The sequence below is a fragment of the Sturnira hondurensis genome, unplaced genomic scaffold, assembly GCF_014824575.4.
Source record: "Sturnira hondurensis isolate 20B ecotype Veracruz unplaced genomic scaffold, ASM1482457v3 Scaffold0020787, whole genome shotgun sequence".
Taxonomy (NCBI): domain Eukaryota; kingdom Metazoa; phylum Chordata; class Mammalia; order Chiroptera; family Phyllostomidae; genus Sturnira; species Sturnira hondurensis.
The window spans coordinates 3882359-3908786 of record NW_028093418.1 but is presented as its reverse complement, the minus strand read 5'-3'; the positions used below and the strand labels follow the sequence as shown (position 1 = coordinate 3908786).

General features: G+C 53.8%; 1 protein-coding gene across 1 annotated transcript; it reads right to left on the bottom strand.

Moving 5' to 3' along the window:
• Positions 1 to 56: 56 nt before the first annotated feature.
• Positions 57 to 26379, bottom strand: EXOSC7 (exosome component 7). The gene is made up of 8 exons (XM_037030418.1): positions 26298 to 26379; positions 18728 to 18829; positions 18328 to 18422; positions 9948 to 10113; positions 8662 to 8732; positions 4180 to 4303; positions 2978 to 3133; positions 57 to 1463 (listed from the first exon to the last, which is right to left on the bottom strand). The coding sequence occupies exons 1-8, from the start codon at positions 26352 to 26354 to the stop codon at positions 1359 to 1361; spliced, it is 876 nt and encodes a 291-aa protein (XP_036886313.1). The 5' UTR covers positions 26355 to 26379; the 3' UTR covers positions 57 to 1358.
• Between the last annotated feature and the right edge of the window lie 49 nt (positions 26380 to 26428).

Below are 26428 nucleotides of genomic sequence, written 5' to 3'. Positions count from 1 at the left end.
TGGCAAAGCCTCACCGGCCTGGCCCATCTGTCCGATGTCTTTAATTGCCCAGACCAAAGGCTTCTAGACTTTATTCCAACTTGAGTTTCTCTTGACAGTTGTCCATGTTCTATCACATGCAGGCAGCCGGGGGCAGGCAGGGAGGGACAGGCTGGAGTCTGTGTCGCCAGGAGCCCCGTCATGGCACCTGGAGGGACAGCCACTGGAAAACCTTTAAAACTAACAAAAGCCCAGGCTGTGCTCCCAACGGGGGGCTGCAAGTCTGAGTCCGGGCAGTTGCTTCTCTCTGCAGGGACGGAGGCCGGGAGGAGGGCCGGTCTGCGAGGGCTCCGGCTCACATTATGTTCTCTCCACGAGGCGGTGGGGTTGTAACTCCTCGCCATCACTGTCTAAGTACAAAGCCGCGAGCAAACGCCATGGCTAAAACACTCTCCTTCACGAAGCCACTCCTGTCCCTTCTTGGGGGTGCTTTAAGACTGACTGGGGAGAACGAGATCCCCCAGAGAAAAATAGAGACCACTCAATCCCCGAACAGACCCCACTCCGACACACTGCACTCGGAGTAGAACGCAGGCTTACAGAAGAGCCTTCCGGGGCCATGGAGAATGTGCCCCCCGTCCCCAGAGTGAAAGCAGGCTGAGTCATCAAATGACGGCATCTCTAAAGCAGCCGTGTTAATGCTGACAAAACAAAAAATCTTACAAAACACCAGGGAGTGGTTATAAAACACAAAGCAATTTCAAAACAGCGACAAGAACAGCTGGCTAAGGACCAGCGTGGCCGCTCGGCCCCTCCCACTAGGGAGCTTGGCCTGGATGTCTTGGGGCAGGAAGCGAGAGCTGGGCTTCCCCAGGAAGGCTCAGCAGCCAGGCGGGCCAGGCCGGACCCTACAGCTGAGCACCTCCGCCGGTCTCCTCCCCGACGCACCCAGAGGCACGAGGCAAGTGAGGTTTTGCTGTGTGAGTGTCGCACTGAAAGCTCTCGGGGAGGGAACCGTGGCAAGGCGCCTACTGTTAGCATTTCCTTTGAACCAGTCTGCTCACGGGCCCTTGTTCTCCTGTGTGGCTGGTGTTCCGAACTCCTGCAGCAGGAGTGAGTGAGTCTCCGTGGGAAGGCCCACGACCAGGGCCCTTCGCCTGGGAGGCAGCCTCTGGACCCAAGGAGACAAGGGGGGCCACCCTGGCGTCCTGGCTTACAGCTAAAGAATCCTAGCCATTCCAAACCAGACCAGAAAATAGAGTTTAATTTCACATGTACAAATATTGCTTTAAATTCGAAATAGTTAAGAAAAATACGTACACACTTCAGCTCACGCGGAAAAGTGAGAGCAGCACCGCGGCGATGGGTGGATGTGTGAATCAGCCCAGGAACCCGACTCTCTGCCTCTTGGGCCCCAGGCCCTCTTCCTTGTGGAGGACGCTCTGCAGGGAGGCGTGCAGCACCTTGCCCACCCGCTTGCTGGTCTGCAGGACAGAGGGACGCAGGACAGCACGGTGAGGCCCACACCCGACCAGCGAGGGCTTCCCTTTCCGCCAGCCTGCCTCCCAGGGCCCCTATGTAGTTAGTTAAACAGATCAATACACACACGCACTGCACACCTCAACTGCTTAATAGCCACATTCTGGAAAAACCTCCGTCCTACACCAGGAAAGAAAAGACAACCACACCCACGCCCAGGCATCACGCAGCAACGGCCTTCAGCTCAGGCTTAGCATTCCTGCTGCCGTTAAGACAGCGGCGACAGTCGCCTGAACCTGGACTCGGTCGCAGCCGAGAACTGCAGCGGGAAGGCGCTGGGAGCCCGCAGAGTGGGGGGTCTGTCTGATGAGGAGCAGACGGAGCCCAGGCCCACCCTGCCAAGCAGTCTCTAGTTCACCTGCCAGCAGGTCTCTAAGCAGAACTGCTCGGGCGAGACCAGAGTCGATGCCTGGGTAAGGGGCTTTGGCATCTTCAGCCCCACAAACACCACCCACTTGTGCTTTCAAATACGATGATAAAAAGGTAAGACAGACACCAAGGACTCAGAGTCTTCGGTGGAAAGTAACTGTTTCTCGGGATGGAGGAAGAGTACAGACGGCACCTTGCCTGCTGGGGAGCAATGACCCACGGACCTGTGTTGTGAGGTGTTACAGTGCTCATCTAAAACAACACCCGCCTGGCCTGGCTGGTGTGGCTCAGTGGGTTGAGAGGCAGCCTGTGAACAGAAGGCCCACCGGTTCCATTCCCAGTCAGGGCACATGCCTGGGTATGGGCCAGGTGTCTTGCCAGGGGTGTGTCAGAGACAACCACACGTCAATGTTTCTCTCCCTCTCTTTCTCCCTCCCTTCTCCTTTTTCTATAAAAACAAAAACAAAAACCCCACCTGAGTCCAGCTAACTGTGTTCCCGCAGTTCAGCCAGGCAGTCCGTCAGTGTCAAAGCCTTAAAGACTTCTGCAGAGTCAAGGTGGATGGGGAAGAGCTAGAAAGACGCAGGGGGGCAGGACCCCCGCCAGAGAGGGGCTCTGGGCCAGCGGGGAAGGCAGACGTGTCCCCAGTGAGACCAGAGGAGCCGGGAGGACCCACAGGGACACGCGCCCCTGAGGCTGACAGGAGGGCTGCCCGCCGCTCCCCTCATCTCCAACAAAACACTGCTGTGGGGAGATGGCCATCCCTCAGCCCCTGGCTCCGCCTTTGCCAACTTCCACCCCTCATCCAATCACAAAAGCTTAGGGTTTGGGAATTACAAGTGGTTCTGCACGTGGGCAGTGCACAGTGGCATTTGGAGATGCGGAAGCTTGGGAGCGGAGAGAGGGAGACAAGCAACCAGCCCCGAATGGGCAGCAGGCCTCCAGCTCACATCGGCCACACCAGCCATCCTCCAACTCCAAGTCAAGGAGGCGCACAGGGAGAATCTCGACACCACGACTGACCAAGGGGGCAGGAGGCAGCGGGCACTCCGAGCCAGGCCCCGGCCCTGCCCCTGCCCCAGAGCCTCACCTCCATCATCTCGAAGATGCTCTCCGGGTCCAGGCTGCCCTTCCCCACTTTCCTCATACATGTCACGACTCCCTTGCTGGTCACGGACACCAGCAAGCTGGCCAAGGAGCAGGCCTCCTCCTGAAGCGTCGCGTCCACCACATGCCGATAGCCAATCTGCAGCCCAGGCAGCAGAGCACAGGTGTGAGTGACACCCCCGGGGCTCCACCCTCGACAGCCTCCAGGAAGAAAATCTGTACCCACAAAGAACCTGCATTGTCCCCTCAGGACCAAGATTTTATACTCTGCTCACATGGGAAATACCTGATGCAATGTTCAACCAAGGCAATGCAGGCCGCCACGTGAGCCACGACAGAAGCATGCCACGGAAATGAGGTGGGGGGGCGGAACTACTATCCGCAGACCACCCACGTCAGAGGGCACCCAGGGCTCCCAGCAGAGGGGCCCAGGGAGAAATTCGCACGAGGCCACGCGGATGTGTCACAGCCGACAGAGGTGAGACTGAGAGAGAATACCTGCCGAGAAACGCTCAGAAGTGAGTCCAGGGCAGGTGGCCTCAGTCGGTCCCAGCCCTTCAACTCACCCCGGGTTTACGGAGTGACTTCTGGGGAATGAGACCCGACACGCTCTGTCTTATTTTTAAGACAGCGAATCCTGAGTGGAATCGGCGAGCACCTCGGTCAGTACAGACCCGCCTGCGCGGCCTCGGGCGGAGCCAGTTACACATCAGCATCAGTCAGACGCTGGCTCCACGTGGAAACCACACTTGACCTACTAGGCACCGGGAGTGGCTCCAACCCCCTCATTTCATAGACGTGGACGCTGGGGCCCACGGAGGGGACAGTATTTGCCCTCCAACCCCCTGATCACTATGCTCCCAGCCTAGACCCCACAGAGCTGAGAAAATGAGAGGAGATAGGCTCACAGGGTGCTCTGGTGAAATGCCTGGTGCGCTGGAGCCTAACAAACTCGGCTGCTGTAACTCGGTGCCCACTTCTGAGCTCCCAGGGCTCTGTCCCTTCTCGAAGGAAAGAAAGAGCTCCCCCTGGAGGTGGTCTCTGAGGACCAGCTACTGGACTCGGGTTAAAGCCACCTCCCTAGAGTTTGTGAAACTACAACTTTCCAACCTACTGAGTAACTTAATGGGTCAGGGTGGAAAGGACCCGTGGGGAAGACAAGGGCCATCAGACACAAGCTCGCACCTTGCACAGGGTGACGATGCAGGGGACGTTCTCCACGCTCAGCCGGATGCTGTCATAAGGGTCATCAGACAGTTCGATGTCCTTTGACCCCTCCTCATCCTCCAGAACACGGACTCTTGGTATCCTGGAAGCAAAAGCACACTTAAACTTTCATCCTACTGAAAGATCACTTCTTCGTTTTGAGACTGAGGACAGGAGTCAGGATTCCTGTGCCTCGCAAGACAGTGTCGCGCTGTGCCCGTCCTCCCTGTCCTTGCTGTCAAAAGCACAGGCGACAATGCAGTGCGATGAGAAAGGAGGTCTTATTAGAAATAATGCTTGGGCCCTGGCCAGTGTGGCTCAGTTGTTTGGAGCACTGTCTGGTAACCAAACGGCTGAGGGTTCAATCCCCAGTCAGAGCACATGCCCAGGTTGTGGGTTCAATCCCTGGTCTGGGTGTGGGAGGCCCCCAGTCCTGACGCCTCTGAACCCTGGTCCGGGGACCAGTCCCCAGTCTGGGGGTGTACGGAAGGCAACGAATTGATGTTTCTTTTTCACACAAATATTTCTCTCTTGTCCTTCCTCTCTCTCTAAAAGCAATGAAAAAATGTCCTCGGATGAGGATAAATAATACTAACAATAATAAATAAACAAATAAGTAAATAAAAGTAATTTTGGTCAATCTAATACCCCAAATGAATCTCAATCCCTGCCTCTCACCAAACACAATGCGGACGTGAAGGCAAAAGATAAAACAGTAAAGCTTTCAGAAGAAAGAACGTCCTCATGACCTTAGAATGGACAAAGATTCATAAACAGGACACAAAGTGCTTAACACGAAGGGAAAAAATGATACATTCCACTATCATGTAACTGAAATACACACCCATAACACTATATAGTACATATTATATATGTTATGGTGTGGACCAACATCATGAACTCTGTTCATTGAAGGCATCGTTTAGAAACTAGAAGATAGTCCAGAGTGAAACAATTATTTGCGTGTGTGTGTACAAACTGACATGTTACATAAAGAATTCTGGCTAAACACAAAAGGCAGACAACCCAAGGGGAAAACGGACCAAGGACTGGATCAGAGCCTTCAGATAAGAGGTTACTCACGTAGCCAATAAACACACAGAGAGGTGCTCAATGTAAATACTCACCAGGGAAACGCAACTCCAAACTGCAGTGTGATTCCAAGACACCCTCACCACAGTGGCTAGCATTAAAAAGACCAGAGCACCCCGCACATACATGCTTACACACTGCTGGTGGGGGGATCGTCCCGCACACGCTTACACACTGCTGGTGGGGGGTCGTTTCACAAAAGCACTTCGGAAAACTGCCTTGCAGGATCTACTGAAAGTGAACACAGCCACATACGCCCTCCAACCCAGAACCGTCACCCTCGTCCAAGAAACGTACAAACACGTGCACGGAAGACATGCACAAAATGCTCATGTCCAGCACTATCTGCAACGGCCCCTCCTGGCAAGTGCCCAGACACCCATCCACCATCCACCCGACCACAGCAGACTGGGCAAACCGTGCACGTTTACACACGGAACAGCATACAGCAAACAGCTAGCAATGGCTCCAGGGCACAATGAAGGCACTTCAGAACCTCCCACCCAGTGAATGAGGCTGACACACGAGAGAAAACACTTGTATCGTGTACAAAACCAATCTACTGCTATAGGACAGTGGCTGCCCCCGTGAGTGTGGTGACTGCTGGGGGCACAGGGCGGGAGGGCTCTGGGGGGCCGGCAAGGCTGTTTCTTGAACTGGGTGATGAAAAGTACATTTAACCCACGAAGTCAGAGTGTTCCAGTCTAGGGTGGAGGAGCCAGGAACGGAACCGGTCTGCAATGGAAATGGCGTCAGAGGATTTCCTTGTTCCTCTAACAAAAGCCCTCTACTCGGGGTGGGGGACCCCAAAAAACACAGAATGATGTTTTGGAGGGTGGGGCCCTTGTAGTACAGGCTTCCCCCACTAGGCGAGTGTTCTAGGAACCCATCTGCATCAGTGTACCAGCTGGCACTGTTGTGAGAGGCTGCGTTTGGCTTCACTGAAATTTTTTTTAAGACTCTTGCAATGAGTTTGCCCATTTCATGAAGGTGATTTACAAATGCACCTGCCCACACTGCACTGAGTAATCGGAAGTTTTTGACCAAAAATGGCACGACCCCTGTGCCCCATCCTCCCTGTTCACCCAATCTCTCTCTGGGAATGTTTTTTTGTTTCCCGAATGAAAAAAGTCCTCAGGGAAACATTTAGCCGATGTGGAAGAAGTGAGACAAAAACAGCAGAAGCACTAAAAGGCATCAACACCGATGAGTTCAAACACTGTTCTGAGCAGTGGGAAAAAACACCTCGATGGGTGTGCTGCATCAAACAGAGAGTTCTTTGAAGATGACTGAAGTTTGAACATGTAAGAATTCACAATTTTTTATAAATAAGTTCTGCCGCCCCCCCCCCCCCCGCCCCCGGCCCTTGTATGATCCGGCCCTGCCCTCTATCCCTACACAAGACAATAACCAGGGAAGAACTGCAGCCAGAGGCTGTTCGCAAGGACCAAGGAGCCCTGCCAGGGCCTGCCCTGGCTGCTGTCTCCACGCCAGGGCCCCCAGGGTGTAAGTACTAAGCAAGATCCTGTCTGAACAGATCAGTTAAGTGGTCTGAATTTTTGTATGTTCCAAATAAGCACAAGCATGTGGACGTGCACAAACACACGTACCTTCCCAACCCTTTGGCTGCAGCGTGGTTCCGTAGGAGGGCTGGAGAATACCATCTGGAGCCTGGTCTCTACCCTTCTAAAGGACCCCAACTACACAAAAGGTCTCTCCACAAGCCGGGGGGCCCAGTGCCCTGCAGCGTCCCCCCCCTTGCTGCCTGCAGGGCTAGGCCGCAGCAGACGTGCTCCCCAACCGGGCAGCTGGCACCCACCACCCTGCCGGACCATCGGCCGGACCCCCCACGCCCCCGGCCCAACAGCCTCAGCTGGTTCTACTCTCTGTCGGCCCCAGTGCCCACGGAAACCAGCTGGCAGACTGGGCGTGATTTCTGAGGCTTGAGATGCAACAGATGGCAACTTCCCCTCTTCTCCAAGGCAGCCGGGCCCGGGCGACAGCGCGGCACCTGGCACTCGAGCCCCCCGGTGGCCGCCAGTGCCAGACCCTCGACTGTCTCAGCCAAGAGTCCAGTGGCCCTGTTCCAGGTGAAGATTCTGCAGCTGTCTTGGCAAATATTCCATCCCACAACTTCTGACCCAAATTTGCTGAGCTTTGTTTTCATTTGTTTTGTTTTAAATTATGCAGCCAGTCTAAATTCACCAGAGGAAAACTCCAAAATACAGATAAATGTGAAATCATCCATAGTGTGAGCACTGGACGATTGTCAGTGACATTTCGGGATATATGTGTCTATATTTCCAGACATTAAATACAAGAATTAGCAAAAGAAACATACGACAAAACAAACACAAAACAGGGTGAGAGGACCGCACTTAGTGGCTGGTTTTCCACATTAACCAATCTAAGTACGCTGACGGGTCGGTTTTAACCCCCGTGACGGGACATCAGGCTGTCCCCGTCCCTCACCACGGCGAGGCTGCAGCGAGCGTTCCGCGGACGACCTCTCCGCTCGCTCACCCCCTTCCTTCCTCAGGCTGCACCCCTGGGGCCTCCACCCCTCGTGTCCCAGGACCCAGGCTCCCCACGACCGACCGTAAGCTCTCTAGTGGAAGGAGCGCCTCCTCCCCCGTGTTTCTTTTCTTCCTTTTTGCAATTTCTACTTACTGCCTTTGAAGGGGGAGGGCGAGAGAGACATCGATTTGTTGTTCCCCTTATTTATGCATCGTTGGTCGCTTCCTGCACGTGCCCTGACGCCGCACCCACAACATTAGTGTGACCCGTCAGGGTGACACTAACCAACTGGGCCACGTGTTTATTTCAAATGCTGCAGACTTTCCTCGGAGAACCCGGTGCACAGAGCGGGGGAAACTGAGGAAATGTCAGCTCCCAGAGAGGTCAGTGCCTCGTCCCTGGCTGCGTGGCCCGTCGGGAAAGCTGAACCGCAGAGGCAGAGGCATTTCCTGCTCTTGGACACTCACGTGTCCAGTGCAGGACCAGGCAGGCACCCGCGTGTCAGGCCCCAGTGGCGGTGACCGACGATGCCCCCGCCCCCCAGGGGCTCTGTTCGAGAGCAGTGTTCGGACAGCTGACCTGAACTTGGTTTCTACTCTTTTCACGTTTTGCAGTTTCCTAATATCTGTCTACATGGTACATGTTTACTTATGAAAATAACAATATAAAAAATAAATTCAAAAATCTATGCAGATTTAGTTTTACTCGAATTCTGTCTTCTGAAGCTTCACATTAAATACCACCGTTTTCAACGCTGAACCACTCGCTGCCCTTGCCCAGAGCCTCCCACGTTCCACCACGAGGTCGGCCCAGGCTCGCAGCGGCCCCGGGGCTGCTTCCAGGACGACTCACCTCGTACTGAAGAGAGCAGCCTTCGTGGCAATGGACACGGCATCGAACAGATTCCCGCCACATTCCAGCAGCTGAGGCAGACAGGGAGTGAGCAGGAAGGAAGAGCGTCATGTCTTACTGAAGTGGCCTCCCAGTCAAAGGCCACGGGCTCCCAAGGAACGCTGACCACGTGTGGAGAAGGCGAAGGCGAGTGCGCGTGGCTGCTCGCCTGGCTCTCGGACAGCGCCCGCCCTCACTGCAGGCTCTGCCTCGTCGTGGCGGCGCTCACACAGGCCACGCGAGTGAGGCCACGCGAGTGAGGCCACGCTTGGCCGTGGTACTGACACTCAGGCCTTTAACAGGTGGGTCTCCTCAGCCAGGGGGACCGGCACTGAAGGAGAAACTGATCACCTTTTTTTCTTTGCCCCAATGGCACCACACATGTTCCTTTCATCTTTGCTAACACGCATCCAACTTCCACACAAGTGAGAAATGGTGGCCCCCGACGCTGCAGCTCTGCCAGGCTCACACTGAGGAGGGAGTGTGGTTCCCTACCGAGTGTCCTCATCCACATGCCCCTGCTGGCTAAGTCCGGCTAGGTGTCGGAATCACCGGGGAGCCCATTAAAAATGCAGGATGAGGCGCTGGACCTGTGCTTTACTCCGGCCTCCAGGTGGTCCCGACAATCAGCCAGAGCTGCAAACCACCCCTGTACACTCTGCTGTGGCTCCCTGCGGGAGCGGACTATGGAGGAGGGGGGAGGCGGGGCCTCCAGGTCCACACCGGGGAACCCAGGGGCTCAGAGGAGGTGGGTTACAGGGCGTTTTCATGGGAAGGTGACTTAGCAAGGTCAAGAGCAGGCACTGGCACTTTCTGGCCCAAGGCCTGGCTCTGAGGACTAATAATACCACCACTCTCAAGCTGAGACCTCCCGGGCTGGTCACTTTGCCTCCTGGTGTCGCTTAACTCCGCCATCATCCACGGAGAATGTGCCAACTTGTCTAAATTCTGCCCTCGCGTCTGTCTGGCACCATCACCTCTTGGTTTTTCTCCTGTCAGTCTCTGTGGGTAACTTTAGGTGCTACTGTGATAGGACTGCTTGTAATTTTATTGTAGGAAGGCATTATGTGTAGGCTACTACGTATGTTATTACATTTAATTAAAAAAAAAAAGAACACTAGAGGAGACCAGTCTTTTCCCACCTAATCTCACCCTGGGAGTAGACAGCGTGCCCTTGAAGAGGGAAAAAGCGCCGGGAAGGAAAGCAGGCCCCTGGTCTCCGGCCGGCAGCACCGCACAGTACCCACCAGCACGTCCACGTAGAGCACCCAGCAGTGCTCCCGCGGGCTGATGCAGAGGGCCTCCAGGTCGATGCTGCTCTTGTTGTGGAATATCCGGCAGAGGGTGTTAGCGATCTCCGTGCCGAGCTCATCGCCTCCTCGACCTTCAAATTCAGGGGTAGCATTGGCCGAACTACATACACAGAAGGACAACAGAAAAGCCAGTGAGTCCTCCAAACAGAGAGAGCAAAGGCACAGGCCTTACCCAGTTGCCCTGTGGGGTGTTGCAGGAGCCAGCGCTATAAGGAGGAGCACTGAAATGAGGAAAGGATGGCATCTGCCACTCCCCCAGCCTCCAGACAGACGCACACGACAAGCCAGACCAGGGCTGAGCCCTGGGTTTGTCAGTGTGTGACGGGAGTCCCCTGACTCCCAAGAGAAGTCACCTGCAGCCAGAGAGAAAGGAGAGCAGCGGCAGAGCGAGCCGTGGCCAGTAATGATCAACTCTCTGATCCGGAAAGTACAATGAACACTTCCCTCTGGCCGGCCCAGGAAGCCAGAACACCCGGAGAACCACAGTCTGGCTACAGAGGGGTTCACACACCACCCCTAGTTTTCACAGCCTGGAGTACGCCATGATACTCTCCAAGCGAAAGCCACGACGTGAGTGTAATCACCTTCCCGGGTGTTTGAGAAGGCTCGCTCGGCAGCGTGCCAGAGCCGAGGCCTAAACGCTAGCTCATCGCTGTGCCGAGAAGCAGGAACATAAAACGGACTGTGGCTGATTAAGCCACAGGTAATCTTTTATTCCATTTGCTATTTTTCAAAGAGAAGACCTTTTCCACTTGAGCCTCTTGAACTTTATGCCCAATTACCTCAGCAAAGAATGAAGATATGTCAACATTTGCCACCCTGAGTACTACTCAAGTGTTTGACGGGAAGCCGTGGAGGGTTCTGGCTTAACCAAACCAAACCCTTAATGCCTCTGAGAGGTAAGTAAACATCCCAGGGGTCACTGCACACAGTGAGTCAGGCCCAGAGAGTCAGGAAGCCGGGGGTTTCCGCATGATCTCCAGAAAACCACACACTGCGGCTTTCAGCCCCCAGCCCGCTGTGGGGCAGGTGCTGCAGACACGGACACTGTGCAAAGAGGATGCAGCCCCTATGTCATCAGTCCAGACCTTAAACTTGAAGATGAGCAGAAGTGGGTCAGGACACGGGCGGGCAGGGTGAGGGGCAGGGGTCCTATGCGAAAGCTCGAGGCTGCGCCCGGCCTACCTGTGTGATGCTGAAAGGCCTCTCACCCAACAGGGTGAAATGTCCCTTTTTCCCACTCCGTCCTAATATGGGTACAGAAATGAGCCCTGAAACCACTGGGGTGTACTGCTGTATAATAACTTGCTTCTCTAATCATCTGGTCTTTCCTCACCACTACGAGCCAGCGGAGCCCCAAGTTAAAAGCCCCAACAGAAGCTTCCTTGCTGCCATAGCAACGCCACTGGTCTCTCCCGCCTCTGCTGGCCTCAGACACTGAGCCATGAAAAAGAGCTCTGTCCTGACTGGTGTGGCTCAGGGGATTGAGCGCTGGCCTTCGAACCAGAAGGTTATAGGTTCAATTCCCAATCAGGGCATAAGCCTCACTGTGGGCCAGGTCCCCAGGAGAGGACACGTGAGAGGCAACCGCACACTGATGTTTCTCTCCCTCTCTCCTTCCCTTCCCCTCTCTAAAAATAAATAAAATATATTTTTAAAAAAGAAAAAAAGCTCATTTACGGTGAGATCATCAAGTCACCAGGGACCAAGTTTATGTTGCCCAGCCAGCAAAACACAACCTGTTCCTAATTCAAACGCTAACACTCAATAATAAGTTCCATCTTTTAAGTGTTGAAAACACGTCTATGCAGGGCCCTACGCAGACAAACCCAGTCAGAGATGTTTGTGCTTCGAGTGCTCGCCTGTCCCTGATGACGGTGGGTCACATCCTCCTGGGAGTGAGTCACTCATCGGGAGGCGCCACAGTAGGGCCTCCTGACCCTGAGGGATGGTGTACAGGGCACCCCAGGTCCAACGGGCTGAATAATCTACCTATGCAACCACCTGAACTAGTTCGTGTGGGGTTTTTTGGACACTGGGCTAACTTAGAGTAGAAATTTTTCCCATTGTAAAGTTTTTTTTCTTTCCTTACACAGCATTCTTTCAGCATGGCTGGTAGAAAGGCAGAGAAGGTTTGGAGGCAGATGGGACCACAGGATGCTCCTGCGTCTAGAAGGCGCCCTGGCCTTGGAGTGGCTCTGGGAGGAGGCTGGGAAGGAGGGACCTGTTAAGCAGGGACAGGGCACAGGGCCTCGGATGTAGTGAGAAAAGCCAGACCCCATGTTCTGCCCAAGGATGAGAAGAGCTGCAGCAGAGCGGTGAGGGCCCCTCCCCACCACTAGAGGCGCTCGTGCAGCATGAGGGGCCTTCCTGGGAGAGGTGGTCAGAGTGCAGACCCCAGAGGCTCTCTCCAGGGGAATACGTGGCAAATGCCCACTGGGGCCAGCTGGGTGACTTCCTGTATCTCCACAAAGGGCCACAGTAAGTGGCAGGGACAGACAGAGACGGGCAAGCTTCCAGGCCAGGTCTAAAGGCATTTTGAGTCATCTTTAACAAAAGCCCCCATCAGAGAAACAGAAGTCTTTCCGGTGGGCTGCAGCCTCGGGATGACCCTGGGAGACCTCAGGTGGTCCAACCCTCACTTCACGAGGAAGGAGAACGTAACAACTTTTCGGGCATGTTTACCACGTGCTGGACACCGCTCTGAGCACTTTAGGCAGACTAACTCATTTAATTCTCCCCACAGACCTCGGGGGAGGCACTGCTGTCGACCCCATTTTAGAGACAGTGACACTGAGTCACAGAAAGGTTCTGTGATTTGCCCAAGGTCACACGCCTGGCGACTGGGGAGCTGAGACGCTAACCCAGACAGCCTGGCCCTGGTCCACCAGGCTTCACTGGACTCTGCCGAAGGTCCATTGTGCAGGTTCAGTTTGTAGCCTAACGTCAGTCAGGGTAGCTCCCCTTGGGTCAATCTTATGCCTCAAAGTATTGAGTGGGTGCTTGGGTCTTGGGAATCACCGGTAGACCATGAATGTTGGAGTCAAGGAATGGAGACCAAGGGAGTCCCAAATAAAAGCTTTCTCTATTAGGCGCAAAGTTAAAAAAGAGACAAACACAGGCTGGTCGTCCGAGCCCCTGCTCACAGGCGTCCCAGCAGGAGAGGAGGGGAGAGGACACACTTCGGTTTCTCAGCACAGAACCAGGCACTTCAGGTTTCTACAGTCACCCAGACCAATCCAGACCCTCGTAAAGGCCCACCCTTCCAGGGCTGTAGGGAAATCGCTTCCTGAGGTGGATCAGCTAATAAACACCCTGGGAGTGAGGCCCCTCCCAGCCCCCACCTCTCCTGACTCATCACCTCCGCTCCACTCCCCCTGCCCGGCTCGCCTCCCTCGGTTTAACTGGGCAGGCAGAGACCAAGCCCACCTGCAATGGGACTTCAGACACCAGGCCCATCGTGGTTTCCCTCATCAATCTAGCCAGCCGACCCGCGGGGGACTCCTACAGCCAGGTCAGGCCGGGCCCACCGGGAGAAAGTGCCTCTGTGGGTACCTGGGCCCAGGCTGACTCGGGAGCCCTCCAGCAGCCAGCCAGCCCCCAGACAGGCCCCCTTGGAGCTGTCGGAAGTGGCCCCATGAATGGTTGGGAATACTAGCACATTGTGAATTTTTGTTTGAAGCTGCTGGGGGAGTTATCAACTCTGGAGACTTTCAGAGTGTAGCAGCCTCGAATGGCTTCTGCAGGTTCCGCTCCACTTGGCCCCGACCAAGGCCCTTCAGCCAAGAACAGAGTCCGCTTCAAGCAGCACTAAGTAGATGCAGAACAGATCGAGTGGCTCCACCCACCAATTCAGGGCTCAAAGCTCAGGGTTCAGTATTAACGTGAAGCATAAGGGAACACACTGAAAAGAAGTTAAGTCCCAAAGGGAAGGACAAGTGCCGGCCGCACCAGGACACCTGTGAGTGGACCGTGCACCCCTCGGCTCCCCCGATTACTACCTGACCCTCTCTGGGACGCTAAAGCACAGCCCCTGAACCCACCGACATGTGGTCAGACAGCCGAGAAGCGCCTTGATGGACTGTCACCCAGGGTGACCCAGGGTGACATGCCAGCTCATTCAGTTCTTACCTTTCTCTGGGCTTAAGATGGAAACCACCTATTCCTAGTGTTTCAAAGTTCTTACTTAAAATGGTCTATTCTTAGGCAAAACTAATGAAGACACGAGAATGAAGTCAAGTCGGAAGGTCCCAGTTTGCTCCTAGTTTAGGGGAAGTGCTAGCAGAGCTCAGGAGCCCCGAGTCTTTGCTACTCCACTGGTGGGGGGTGGTGCGGGGCAGCCAGGGTCAGTGCAGCTGGGTGCGGGGCAGTGGTAGTCTACCTCAGACTCCGTGCATTGTTCCAGGCAGATAAACAAGTAGAGTAAGTTAGCAGAAAAGCAATTCCTTTTCTGAGAACGTTCTAGCTCTGGGGATTGAAATAATTAAAACCTGGAAGTAGCTGATAAAGTAGTTAAGTGAAGCTGGGCTCAGACTGGCAGGAGGGGGCCTGCCCCCGTTTCCCACCTGAAAGCTTCCCTCCCACTGGGTGAGAATTCTGTTTGAGCCTGAGGCCCTTCCCGGGGCCTGGGGGAGAGGAGGGCAGTGCTTTCATTGCCGGGCACACCCACAGGCGCCCAGAAGACATTCCTAGTCCCTGGATTAGAGTAAAGGGCCTCATCTGATAGTGCCATTGACAGGTGCTCCTTGCAGACTCCAACAAGGCAGCTGGCGGCCCTGGGCGATGTCCTCCTTCTCTGCAGGAAAGTGGGGTTTCCTGGGTCTCTCACCACCGGCCGGGCCGACTGCACTAACTGGGCCACTTCCAGGTGCTACTGAGTGCCACCATCCGGCAGTCGGTCCCGAGAGACTCAGCACTCCCTCGGGGCTGGAGCACCTAGACCCATCTCAGTTCTCCTGAGACTTACAAAGGGGACAGAGACAGGCAGGCAGCCACTCTCAGCCAGGACAGAGTGGCTGAGTCCCAGAAGCCAGGTCTTGGAAGAAGCTGCTCAAAGGCTCCTCTCCACCTAGAGGCTGGGACAAGAAAGGGACAAGAGCAGCAGGCAAACCTCAAGTCCTGTTCAGACACACAGCCACCAAACACCTCTTTGGTGTGAAATCGGTTTCCTGCACCAAACACCTCCTTGGTGTGCCTGGGTGGCTGACTTTGGTCTAAGACGAAGAGGCAGAAAATGACAAACAGCACACACGGGAGAGCAAGTTGCAGGGCCTCACACGTGGGGTCTGCTCCTCTGTGACTGCTCACTGCGCTGACTGGGCAGATCAAGGCCGGGAGAGGCAGTTCTCTTCCTCCAAGAGCAAAGAAAGAGGTGAGCTGGATGTCTTTTCAAGGTCACTATCATGTGTAGTAGCTAAGAATGAGCTGATTCCACTGCACAACTCACAGCTGCATAGAACCAGGAGAAGAAACTGCTCTGGAGCTGGAGCCAGGGCCAGGGCCAGGGCCAGGGCAGAGGGCAGGGGGCAGAGGGCAGAGGGCAGGGGGCAGGGAGGGGCTAGAAGGATGGATGCAGACACGTTCTGGGACCTATAAGCACAATGTCCCTCCAGAGCTGGCTTCCCAAGGCTGCACAATGTAGAAGGGGCAAAGATCCAGAGTCAGGGAGACTGGGCTGTGTGACCCCAGGAGAGTCACTACCCCTCTCTGAACTCATGCTCTGCTACGTCCAGTCCCAGCGCCAACCATGCTGTCTGACAAAGTCCGAGCGTGGGGAGGACGACTTCAAAGAAGCGTGTTCCGGCCTGGCGGACGTGGCACGAATGGATATGTGGTGTTGATCTTAATCTTGCTGTCTCTTGGTGTTCTAACCTCTACCTGTCTGAAAATTTGGAATCTCCTAGAAATGCTGACCATTCTCAGAGCTGAACAGCAACTAAGTCAGGCTGAGAACAATATCACCTTGGCCTTTCCCCAGAATAACACCTCCGTCCCTGACCTGATTAAGCAATTGTAGGATAAGATGATATCAGCTAGTAGGGGGCCTGGAACACCCAAGGCAGCCCCCTTAAGTAAGTCCCGAGGCAAATCCCCTCTAATGAAATAGCCCCTGAATGTCTAAAATTGTTGGAATTACAGCCCCTCCTTTACCTTGAATAGGGATATATATCTATTAGAATTAGACAGGCAGAAAAATAGAAAAAGCTAGTTAGCTATTAAACATGTAAAAAACAGTTACTAAGAAGATAGAGTTTAGCCCTGGCTGGCATAGCTCAGTGGATTGAGTGCGGGCCTGCGAACTACACGATCATGGTTCAATTCCCAGTCAGGGCACATGCCTGGGTTGCAGGCCAGTTCCCAGCAGGGGACTCACCAGACACAACCATACATCGATACTTCTCTCCTTCCCTTCCCCTCTAAAGATAGATAAATAAATAAAAAATATTTTAAAAAAAAGAAGATAGAGTTTATAGTACACAGAGAAATATTTTAGACAGAAAGATAGATAGCTAAGTTTGACATTACAGAGGCTTATAATGAATTTCCTAACCTCTGCTCGGTCTAGCGTACCTGTTGCCCATGACAAACTCTGAGAACTTTAATAAATAATAGGACATTCAAATTTTGTACATAGAGCTATTTTAAGTTGTCTGATTAATGGTTCTCCCGGTCAAAATAACTTTTGTTTAACATAACTGACACTATGGGAACTTTCGTACTTTTCCTGGTTACCTTTGTATTGGTTTTTTCTGCTTAACTGATCATGCTATGCACCTGTAAATGTTAATCACTACCAGAAATGAAAATATAAAAGCCTGCTTGTACTTGCAATAAACAGAACAGTGCTTCACCTGCCTTTGAGCTGTGTAGTTGCCTGTTACCCAGCGCCGATGCCTATCCTCACCTCGAGGGACCCCTGGACCCTGCTGCGGCTGGACCGCGGCAATGCTCCTCACAAACAGCTTGTGAGGTGAACTTCTGTTTGGAAGGGAGCCCAGGAGACTGTAAGTTACTGTACGGATGTGGGTTAGGTAGGATCTGCACAGAAACGGGCTGGCCCAGTGGGCCCGAGGCTGCCCACTGCAAGAGGGTGGCCCTGAGCCCCAGTCAACAGGGAACCACTGTGGCCAGACTGTTTCTGCGAAAATACGGTTTATGCTGAACACCTGCTTTCCTTCTGGGAGCCTGGTACTGCAGCGTGTGCTCAGCAGAGGGTGCTCACATGACCGGCACCCAAAAGTAGGTCTCGTGTGCTGAGTCTCTAATGGGTTTACTTTCAGAGTCACCTTGCACACAGGTGTCGCTGCATTTTTGTTGCTGTAATGAACCTTAAGTTATGAGTACAATTTTGCTGTGAACCTTAATGAACCTTAAGTTATGAGTACAACTTTATGCTAGTCCTGTGAGTGCTTCCAGCAAACCTCCAAATGTGCCAGTAGTCTTGGAGACCCCCCAATACAGAATCAATAATACATACCTGCACCCAACAGCAGCCAACTGAGACCCTTACCCACCTCAAGAAGGCCCCCTGCCACCCCCTGGCTGGAGACGAACTTACAGACAGAAGATGAGACTGGGCCAGCAACCCCCCAAAAAGCCCAACCCAAGGAAAAGGGAGGTGACAAGGGGGAGAGAAAGAACACAGACTGAAAGCCCATGGGAGCCAGTCATTCCAGGGGCTCTGTCTTCACCGTGTGGTTTCCTTATTGTCACAACAGTATTATTATCCCCACTGTTTAGATAAAGAAACTCAGGCACAGAGAGATGGAGGGACTGGCCAGAGAAGGAAGCCGCACCGAGGCTGGCCGTCCTCGGACTCCACTCTTCCCAGCGCCCACACTGCCTGCCCAGCAGCCACTCCCTTGGCCTGTCAGCCGCCTGGCTGGCCCCAGCCCTTGCTCTCCAACGAGTCCTGGTAAGTTTTCTGCAAAGCTAGAGCAGAAGGGGAAACAGGGCATTTTAGACCAAATGGTCCTTATCGTCTATGTTTGATATTTCTCAAAGCACCTGTCGTCTCATTGGGCTCTCCTAACAACCACGTGCAGGCTGCCTGGCAGACACCCTCCTCGTCTGGACCGGGAAAAACGGGCTGGAGATGGCCCACTGACTAGGACCAGGGCAGCGCTCAGCCCGGTGCCTCCTTCCACGCACGCCCGTGGCTGGCACAGGGGAGAACTTCAGAAAACACCTGCTGGCTGGACGAATGAGGACTGAACACCAAATAAAGGTGGGCTCAGCAGGAGATCAGGGGCCCATTCTCTGAACCTTCATCTTTTACATCGTTTCTCTTTAAACACATCTGCATAGTACTGACCAGTCAACAAAGAACTCCAAGTAACCTTCGTTCGGCTTCTCCAGCTTCGGTGTCCCCATTTCTGCCTTCACCCCCACCAAGATGTCTGTGTGGCCCTGCAGACAAACGAAAAGGGTCCTCACTCCAGCAGGGAGCCAGGCCCCCGACCACCTCCCTCCTCTCCCAGACCCAGACCCTGGGCCACTCTCTTAAGAGCAGCGCTGGGACTTGGAAAGTGGCCCTTGGAGAAGATGAGGGGTCTTCCAGGGGCAGACAGACCCCCTCCCAGAGTCCGGCTTGGGCCTTGAATTTCCCCCAGAACAGTTGGTGCCGCAAAGGCCTGAGGGGCCTGCAGCTGGCTCCCAGGGCCCGCCCGGCCCCCGCCCCACCCAATCAAGACTGACTTGGCCCCAGCACTCACCAGCCTGACCCTGGCAGAGCCGCTGGTGTTGGACACAACGTCGGTCTCCACCTCGACCCCTCGGTAGTCCTCGCACCCCCGGCCATCCACGCGGAGGTCCTCCTATGGCAACAACAGCAGTCCTGAGGCTGTGACCCCAAACCAACAACAGACTGCCCAGCCAACTCACTCCTTCTGATTCCCCCGGAGAAACGGGCAGTGCATCTTGTTCTTGGAGAGTGATCCACATCTGCCAACCCCTGATGCCAAAGATGGGCTTCAGAGTGCTCCAGGCACTGCTTGTCCCTCAGCCCCTTAACGCCTTCCACTGCTTCCTGATGTCGGTGTAACTCAGAGTGTCTGTTTTACGCCACGGCTATAACCCACTAATGCCAGTATTTATCTTGTTGCCCCAGATTTGGTGTTGGCCACGGGGAGCTTTCCCCTGTTCTGTCAACACGCCTCCAATCTCTTTCAGCACGTCCCAGCCTCTTGTTCTCCCTGCCCCCGCCCTGGGACCAGCCCTTTCCCCAGGAGCCCTGCTTCCCTTTATTGGAGAAAACCCAGAAACCAGGCCAGGGTGGGAAGTAGGGTCACTGCTGCAGGGAGTCACCGTTCTGGGCGCTCCTCAGCAGAGCGAGCAGGGAACCGCGTGCACCCAGCCCAAGCACACACCTGCGTTTACTTCTGTATCCACCCACGTGTCTGTTAAAAAGCCACATGTTCACACAGATAGTTGGTTCTCACCTTCCTCCTCGTCTTATCTGTAACTTCCCTCTCTGGCAGAGAGCACCTTGGCCTTCCTTATCTACAATGTTTTAGGTATTTGTTTAATCTCAGTAAAAAAAAGAAAACAGTAGTCTCAGAAGGCTGACCCCTGCAGACTCACTGACGGGCCCAGTATTTGTGCGGCGTTCCCCCTGCCGTTAGCCGCGTGGTATTCGCTCAAAATACCATTTTCCAGCTGTTGTCCCTGTCCTTCACGTGACTGCTCCGCATCTGTACTGGCCTGCATCCCAGTCTGGGCCCCCGGATCCTGGTGACCCTTAATTGCCCATTCACCTTTTGGCCATGTGGCCTGTCCCCAGGGCCCTGGGCGTCAAGGCCACCAGAAAAGGTGAGCTCAGAGAAATCAGTGTCGCTCTCCCCTCATCCCCATTTTCAGCCCCCACCTCCCCTTTCCCACCCACGCCCGGCAGGGAGCCAATCTCTTTAGTTCCCGGTTGTTCTTCCTGTATTTCCTTTGCACAAATGAGAAGACCCAAGTATTTTAGGTGTCCCTTCTTACATGAGGGTGGTCTATTACTGACACTCTTACACTGCGCTTCTTTCTAACACCTTGCATATAAGGGGTCCCTCCACACCAGCTCACAGAGAGCTTTCTCATTCTTTGCGAGCATTTTTGGGGTCTTTTTTTTTCTTCCAGTAAAAGAGCCATTAGAATCACCAGATCTTCAAAGGGGTCAATGCTCCTCAAAAAGTGAAAACGCTGTGTCCTGAAGTGCCCTGAAGTGCGTAAGCTGTCGGAAACTTACCTTTAAACCACCCTGCCCACTACTTGGAATTGACTTATTCTGAGAAGTTAGAATACAAAAAAGCAAAAGGCTGCCACCCCACCCCCACAGCACCAGCTACCACCACATGCCAGGTGTTGTTTCAGCTCTTTTACTCTCTCAGCTCCTGTTAAAGGGGAAAACTGGAAGTCCCTTTGCAAACCCACCCACGTCCAGCCTGCCTGTCTGGAGTCTGGGGAGAGTGGACTTGAAAAGCAACAGGATTTCAAGTTGGGGAGAACGAGCCTCTGGGAAGAAAAACTATGTGGCTGTCTCTTCACAACCCCTGTGCAGCAGAACAGGAAGGCTTTCTAGGTCATTCTCCGACTCCCTGCGCGCCCCGCCTCCCGTGTGCTAGCAGGGTGGGAACCTGACCCAGGAGCAGCATCCACAAAGAGCCCTTCCCGGGCTGCAGGCTCGGGGTGAGCGCGAGCAGTCACTAGGAGCATCAGCCGTGGGCTCTGGGCCTGGGCCTGCCACCGACTGGCTGCCTGACCCAGGTAGGACGGGTCCCTTCCCCCTGCGGACTAGTTTCCTCACTTGTAAAAACATGGAGATGGAGTTAAATGGCCTCAAAGGTGTTTCTTTAATTCTACAGATCTATAAATCAAAACAGGCACAATCATTTGCGAATGTTAACAGTAACTACTATTTAATGTGCATTTACTATAGATAATGCGCTAAACGCACTACCCAGTTAGCACATTCAATCCATCGTACAAATAGGAAAAACCCAGGTGGGCAGATGCTGACTGGCTGGCCCAGGGTCACAGCCGGCAGGCAGCACTTGACCTCCCAGGCGGGGAGCTCTTTGCCACAATCCCACACGGCCCCCTGCACCTCCAGGGTCTCTTCACTGTGCCGGAGGGGTCGGCTCGGGCCTCCCTCCAAGGGTGAACGGGCGGCCCCGAAAGCAAGGAGACCGCAAGGGCACAGGGCTTCCAACCACTACCTTAAAACACCACTCACCCTGGAAAGATGGCGTCACAGGGCTCGTGGGGAGGACCCACTTACTTGTTCCAGGATGGGGCGGGAGAGGTGACAAAAAACGGGGCCTCACCAGACCCTGCCTTTGCGGCCTTAAATCACTCCCTGCCCCTGGGAAAGGCTCTTGGGAAAGGCTCAGGGGACAGGCAGAGATTTTTTTTAAAAGCTACAAATTTTCCTTTCAAAGGATACAACAACCGTACATTTTTAATAGGAAAAAAAAAGCACTCAAAAAGAGTAGGAGCAAAAAACAAGCCAAAAATGAAACTAAGTAAGACAAAGTAGCCCGAGAATCACTGCAGCAGGCGATGTTTTAAAAAATCCAGTTTTCCTCATAAAAGTCAGGAAATCTCCTATAATTCTTGTCTCGGTTCGGCTCACGGCCTGACACCTGCCACGTTTTTTATCCACCTGCAGTACTCAGGGGCGTCCAAGTGTGAACGCCTAAAAACAGGGGCCATCCCGAACTGATGTGCCACAAGTGGTGGGCCTGGGGGCAGAGCCCTGCCCTCAGCGGGGGCAGGGGCACCTTTCCAGATAAAGGGTTTCTGCATGCCGGGATGGCGCCGGGTGACTTGCAGGCCTTACCTCTGTGATCCCAGCACCCCTGCCCGTTGGGTGCGGTGTGGTGGAAGCGCCTCCGATCTATATTTAAATCCCTGCTGTCACCAGCCAGCTTTGGGCCAGCCTGAAAGCGGAACAACCCGGACCTACAGAGCTCCAGGAGAATCTGAAAACCACAAGCCACGCCAGGGGACCTCTCAGCACGGCGGGGCACCCGGGAGTCCCATCAGCAGTTCCCTCCGCCTGCTTCTGGGCACAGGTTAAACGAGCTCACTGCACCCTCCAAAACGACCCCGGAGAGAGGCCACGGCAGAGACGAGGGCCTCGCCCTGACCAGAAGACAGCCCGGCTTAGGAGAGGGAGTTTGACTGGTCCAGCTTCACGGGCCCAGGCCCATGACTCAGTGGGCACAACCAGACGCTGCCCCTTTCACTCTCCCAGCCTGTGTCGTAGCCCCGCCTGCCTTTAAAGGACGTGATTCCGTTCACCCTGCAAAGTGCCTGGGTGCAGTCTTTCTGGGCTGTGGGTCCCGAAACAGAAATGGCATGGGGCTCAATATCAAGTGCCCCGCATGGCAAACTGAGCGGCTGAGTCCTGGCTGCTCAGCCTCACGGCTGAAGACCAGGCTCCGATCCTGTTCGCCCTCCTCTGCGCAGCTGCCCCAGCAAGGCTTCCACGTGACACCAGGTACACAGCAGAGAAACGAAGACCAGAGAAACGCAGACGGACGGCTGTGCCAAGCTTCCCTTCATCTGCCCAGAAAACGCAACGAAATGGCCTTGACAGGGCCATGCTTCTGGGTGGGGCCAACCAACTGCACCTGGGGCAGAATACACACCTCACAAAAGCGGGACATCCCAGCCTTCAAAGACCGAGAGGGGACTTAACAGGAACCAACTACACCACGTATTAAAATACTGATTTGTCAGACTTCCCACTAGCCCCGTCCCACCTCCTCAGATCCATCCTCCGTCCTTCCCTGCCCCAATCTGTGCCCCAGGTTGCCTCCCTCCAACCTGCATCACCTGGACTCCCTTTGCTGGTTCTGGTTGAGTTTGGCCAATGGAAGGTACCAGAAGAACAGAGAGGCCCCCTGATGCACACACCCCCCTGACCTGGGACCACATTTCTGACAGTGCCTACGTCTGCCCCAGACTGCAACCTCCGTGGGCAGCCCCTTTGCCCCCTGTGCCCCGTTGGCCTAGGGGTGGTTGCTATGCCCTGGGGTCATTCATCTGGCTCTTCGAAACCTCTTGTTGGTTGCCTGAAACCCGCTCACACTGTTAAAAAGAGTCCCATCATAAAAGTCTCTTGAACTATCTCAGTCAGGTTCCATTTTCTGCCAGAACCTAACACAACTCATCCTCCTGCCCACAAACGGCTCTCTTTCAAGTCTGGCTTGTTCTCCTGGGGCCATGTCTGAGTCTAGTGATTCTGTCCAGCGATGAGTCTAGAAGAGAACTACAGGGCTGGTTTCTTACACAAGGAAACGGTAACCCCAGGAGCTGGGGAGCTGAGAGGTAACCACAGCCTCCCTACCAAGGGCTGAGAATCAGAGAGCCGAGAGGGAGAAGAGAGCACAGTGAAGGTGTGAAAGGCAGCAGAGACGAGCCAGTGAGAGAGAGCCTGGGGACCTAAGCGCCCTTAGATTCCTGGAACATCTATGTCCTTCTTACAAACTTTTTTTTCCTGCTTGAACCAGTTTGTGGGTTAACATAACTAGCGACTGAATCCTCCACACCCACCACGAGGTTACTTTCAACTGCTTCTAACTACCACCAAACCCGCTCCTCACTCCCGCCAAACCAAGATAAAGCATCCCAGAAATCAGGGCTGAGGGTGAGGGCTGCCTGAAGCTGAAACTAACCAAAGAGGACCAAGGATGAAAAATAAAACACAAAATGATTAGGTCTTTAGGGAAATGAAGAGGGTTCCAGCTAGGCACGGCTTCAGGTGCGCTGCTGGCACCTAGGAACCAACTCGCCCCAAGTTTAGGTGATTCCAGAACTGAGTCCATGGACATCTGCAGTAGGTCCCTCACCTGCATCCCGATCTCTGTCGAATCGTATAAATTCTGTTTTGCTCCTCCATAAACACAGCAAGTTTGTGACCAATGTTAATAATGCTCATGAAGAGGTTTACTTGGTCAACTGCACAGAGCTGAACTGAGCAACTGTGGCACTAATATGTCTATGCTACTGGCAAGAGAGGTTGAATTTAAAAACTGAAAACACTCTCCAACTCATCTCCCTGTTAAGGCCTACCTTGCTCCATCCATGTTACTGAGTACCTCCCGAGTGCTGAGCACTGGCCAGGCCTTAAGTAGGATATCATACAGACAAGTTGATTAATACCATCCAAGATCCATGAGGAGGCAGTAGCTGAGCCTCCGAGGCCCTTAGGATCCCCTCTGCAACATGATCTTCCACCATTACCCTCAGGGAGTGGACTTAGCATCCTTTCCTTCTGACAGGCTCAAGCTTACTAAATTCTTGGTCATGCTGAGGGCTCAGTTCAAATACTCTTTCTTTAAGAAAGTCTCCCCCGACTTCCCAGACTAGGCAGGCCTTCCCCCCTTCACTGCACTCCGTACAGTCATATATATATAAACACACAAATAGATCTGTAATTTCTGCTTTTTCCTTCCAGCATGGGTGCTACACAAGGACAGGCTATCCCTCAGTCTAGCTCAGTTCCACATAGAATGAATTAAATACTGAGTCCACTAGACACACAGACGGGACACACGGACTGAGGAGAGCAATTCCACTGTCCTGGGGAAGGCTTCAGAGCATTACAGCCCCAATATCCCCAATATTAGTCTCTCTGGCTTCCACTACCTATAGCACCCCTTGATACATGAGGGGAGACCCCCCAAAGAACCAGAATTATATTCTGGACAGTGAGCCGTTGTAGTACAGGCTTTCCCTGCTAGGCAACTGTTTTAGAAACCCATCTGTATCAGTATACCAGCTGGTGTTATTGTGAGAGGCCGCATTCGGCCTCAGTGAATTTTTTTTGAAGACTCTGATCGCATTTGTCCATCTCGTGATGGGTGATTTAGAGCACATCTGCCCACATCACGTTGCATGTTCAGCAGTTTTTGACCCAAAATAGCATTACTCCCATGCCCCACCCTCCCTATTACCCCAATCTGGTTCCCAGGGACTTCTTTTTTGTTTCCCCATAAGAAATAAGTCCTCAAGCAGAAAGGTTTTGCAGATGTGGAAGAGGTGAAACAAAAAGTGGCAGAAACACTAAAAGTCATCAAAAATCAACAAGTTCAAAAACTGTTTTGAGCCCTGGCTGGTGTAGCTCAGTGGGTTGAGCGCAGGCCTGCGAACCACACGATCCCAGTTCTATTCCCAGTCAGGGCATATGCCTGGGTTGCAGGCCAGTTCCCAGCAGGGGACACACGAGAGGCAACCGTACATTGATATTTCTCTCCCTCTCTCCTTCCCTTCCCCTCTAAAGATAAATAAATAAAATCTTTAAAAAAAAAAACTGTTTTGAGCAGTGGAAAAAAGTCTCGATAGATAAATTGCACCAATGGAGAGTACTTTGAAGGTGACTTAAGATGTAAGAATAAATACACAAGTTTTAATTAAAAAAATTCCAGGGCTTTTTTGGGTCCTCCCACGTATACTTTATATTCCATTACCGTTATTTTATATTCATCTTTGAAATAATAAAGGAATCAAAGGCTGACCTTAAAGGAATGCCAGAAGAGCTGAAATTAACCACCCTGAACCAAAAGCAAAAAGTAAAACACAAGTGACTAGGTCTATACGGGATTCTGGCTAGGCTTTGGGGAGTTTGGGAGGAAGGATACAGGCCAGGAGGGCGCACTTGGCTTCCCTCGGTAGCGCACCACCAGGCTCCCCACCCTCCACCTCTGTTTCTGGCGTGATTACAACCAGGGATTGAAGGGTGAGCGCTGAAGATCTTAGAAAAGCCGTAGCTGCCCTAGGGATCTTAGTTCTCCAACAGCAAATGGGAAACAGTAGAAACTGTGATACGGGCTGTGTAGTCGCTTTTTAAACACCTTCCCCCTTAATTTGTAAGGCCATTTATATTTTCAAAGCGCTTTCGCCCCCGTGCCTTCTCTTTCCCTGTGATTCCCAACCCCCGGGCGAGGAAAAGCGGGCCAGAAACGCACATTCACAGACAAGCGACGCGCGAAGGCTGCAGACACAGCCCTGGGGGAAAGCTCTCCTGCTAAAGCCTCAGGGACGCGGCCCACAGCTTCCTTCCCGGGTTTGCAACCCCGTAGACCGGGAAGGCTCGACCAAGTGCGCACTCGGTCCTAAACGGACGGACGCTCGCCGCCCGGTTCTAAACACGCCGGGGTTGCCGGCTTAAAGCTGCGAACGCTGGCCGCGGAATCTCCAGTTAAACCCAGACCCGCCGCGCCTCCCGGGAGAACCGAGGGCCGGCCCGTACCGCAGGCCCGCGGGGACCGGCTGCCGCCCCGCTACTGGAGCTACCTGCACGCCGTGCACGATGTACACCTTTTCCGCCTCGCTCAGCGACACGGACGCCATGCTGCTCAGCCGCGCCTCGCGTCATCAGCCCTCGTCGCCCAGGAGCCGACCGCGCCCCCCCTCGTGCGCGAGTG

What these genes read in the sequence shown, in the direction of transcription:
- EXOSC7 (XM_037030418.1), bottom strand. Translation starts at nt 26,354, where the DNA reads ATGGCGTCCGTGTCGCTGAGCGAGGCGGAAAAGGTGTACATCGTGCAC. An exon ending in ACATCGTGCACGGCGTGCAG is followed by an intron (nt 18,830 to 26,297) that starts GTAGCTCCAGTA and finishes TTGTTGCCATAG; the next exon opens with GAGGACCTCCGCGTGGATGG. An exon ending in TTGGAGTTCTTTGTTGACTG is followed by an intron (nt 10,114 to 18,327) that starts GTCAGTACTATG and finishes CTGTGTATGTAG; the next exon opens with TTCGGCCAATGCTACCCCTG.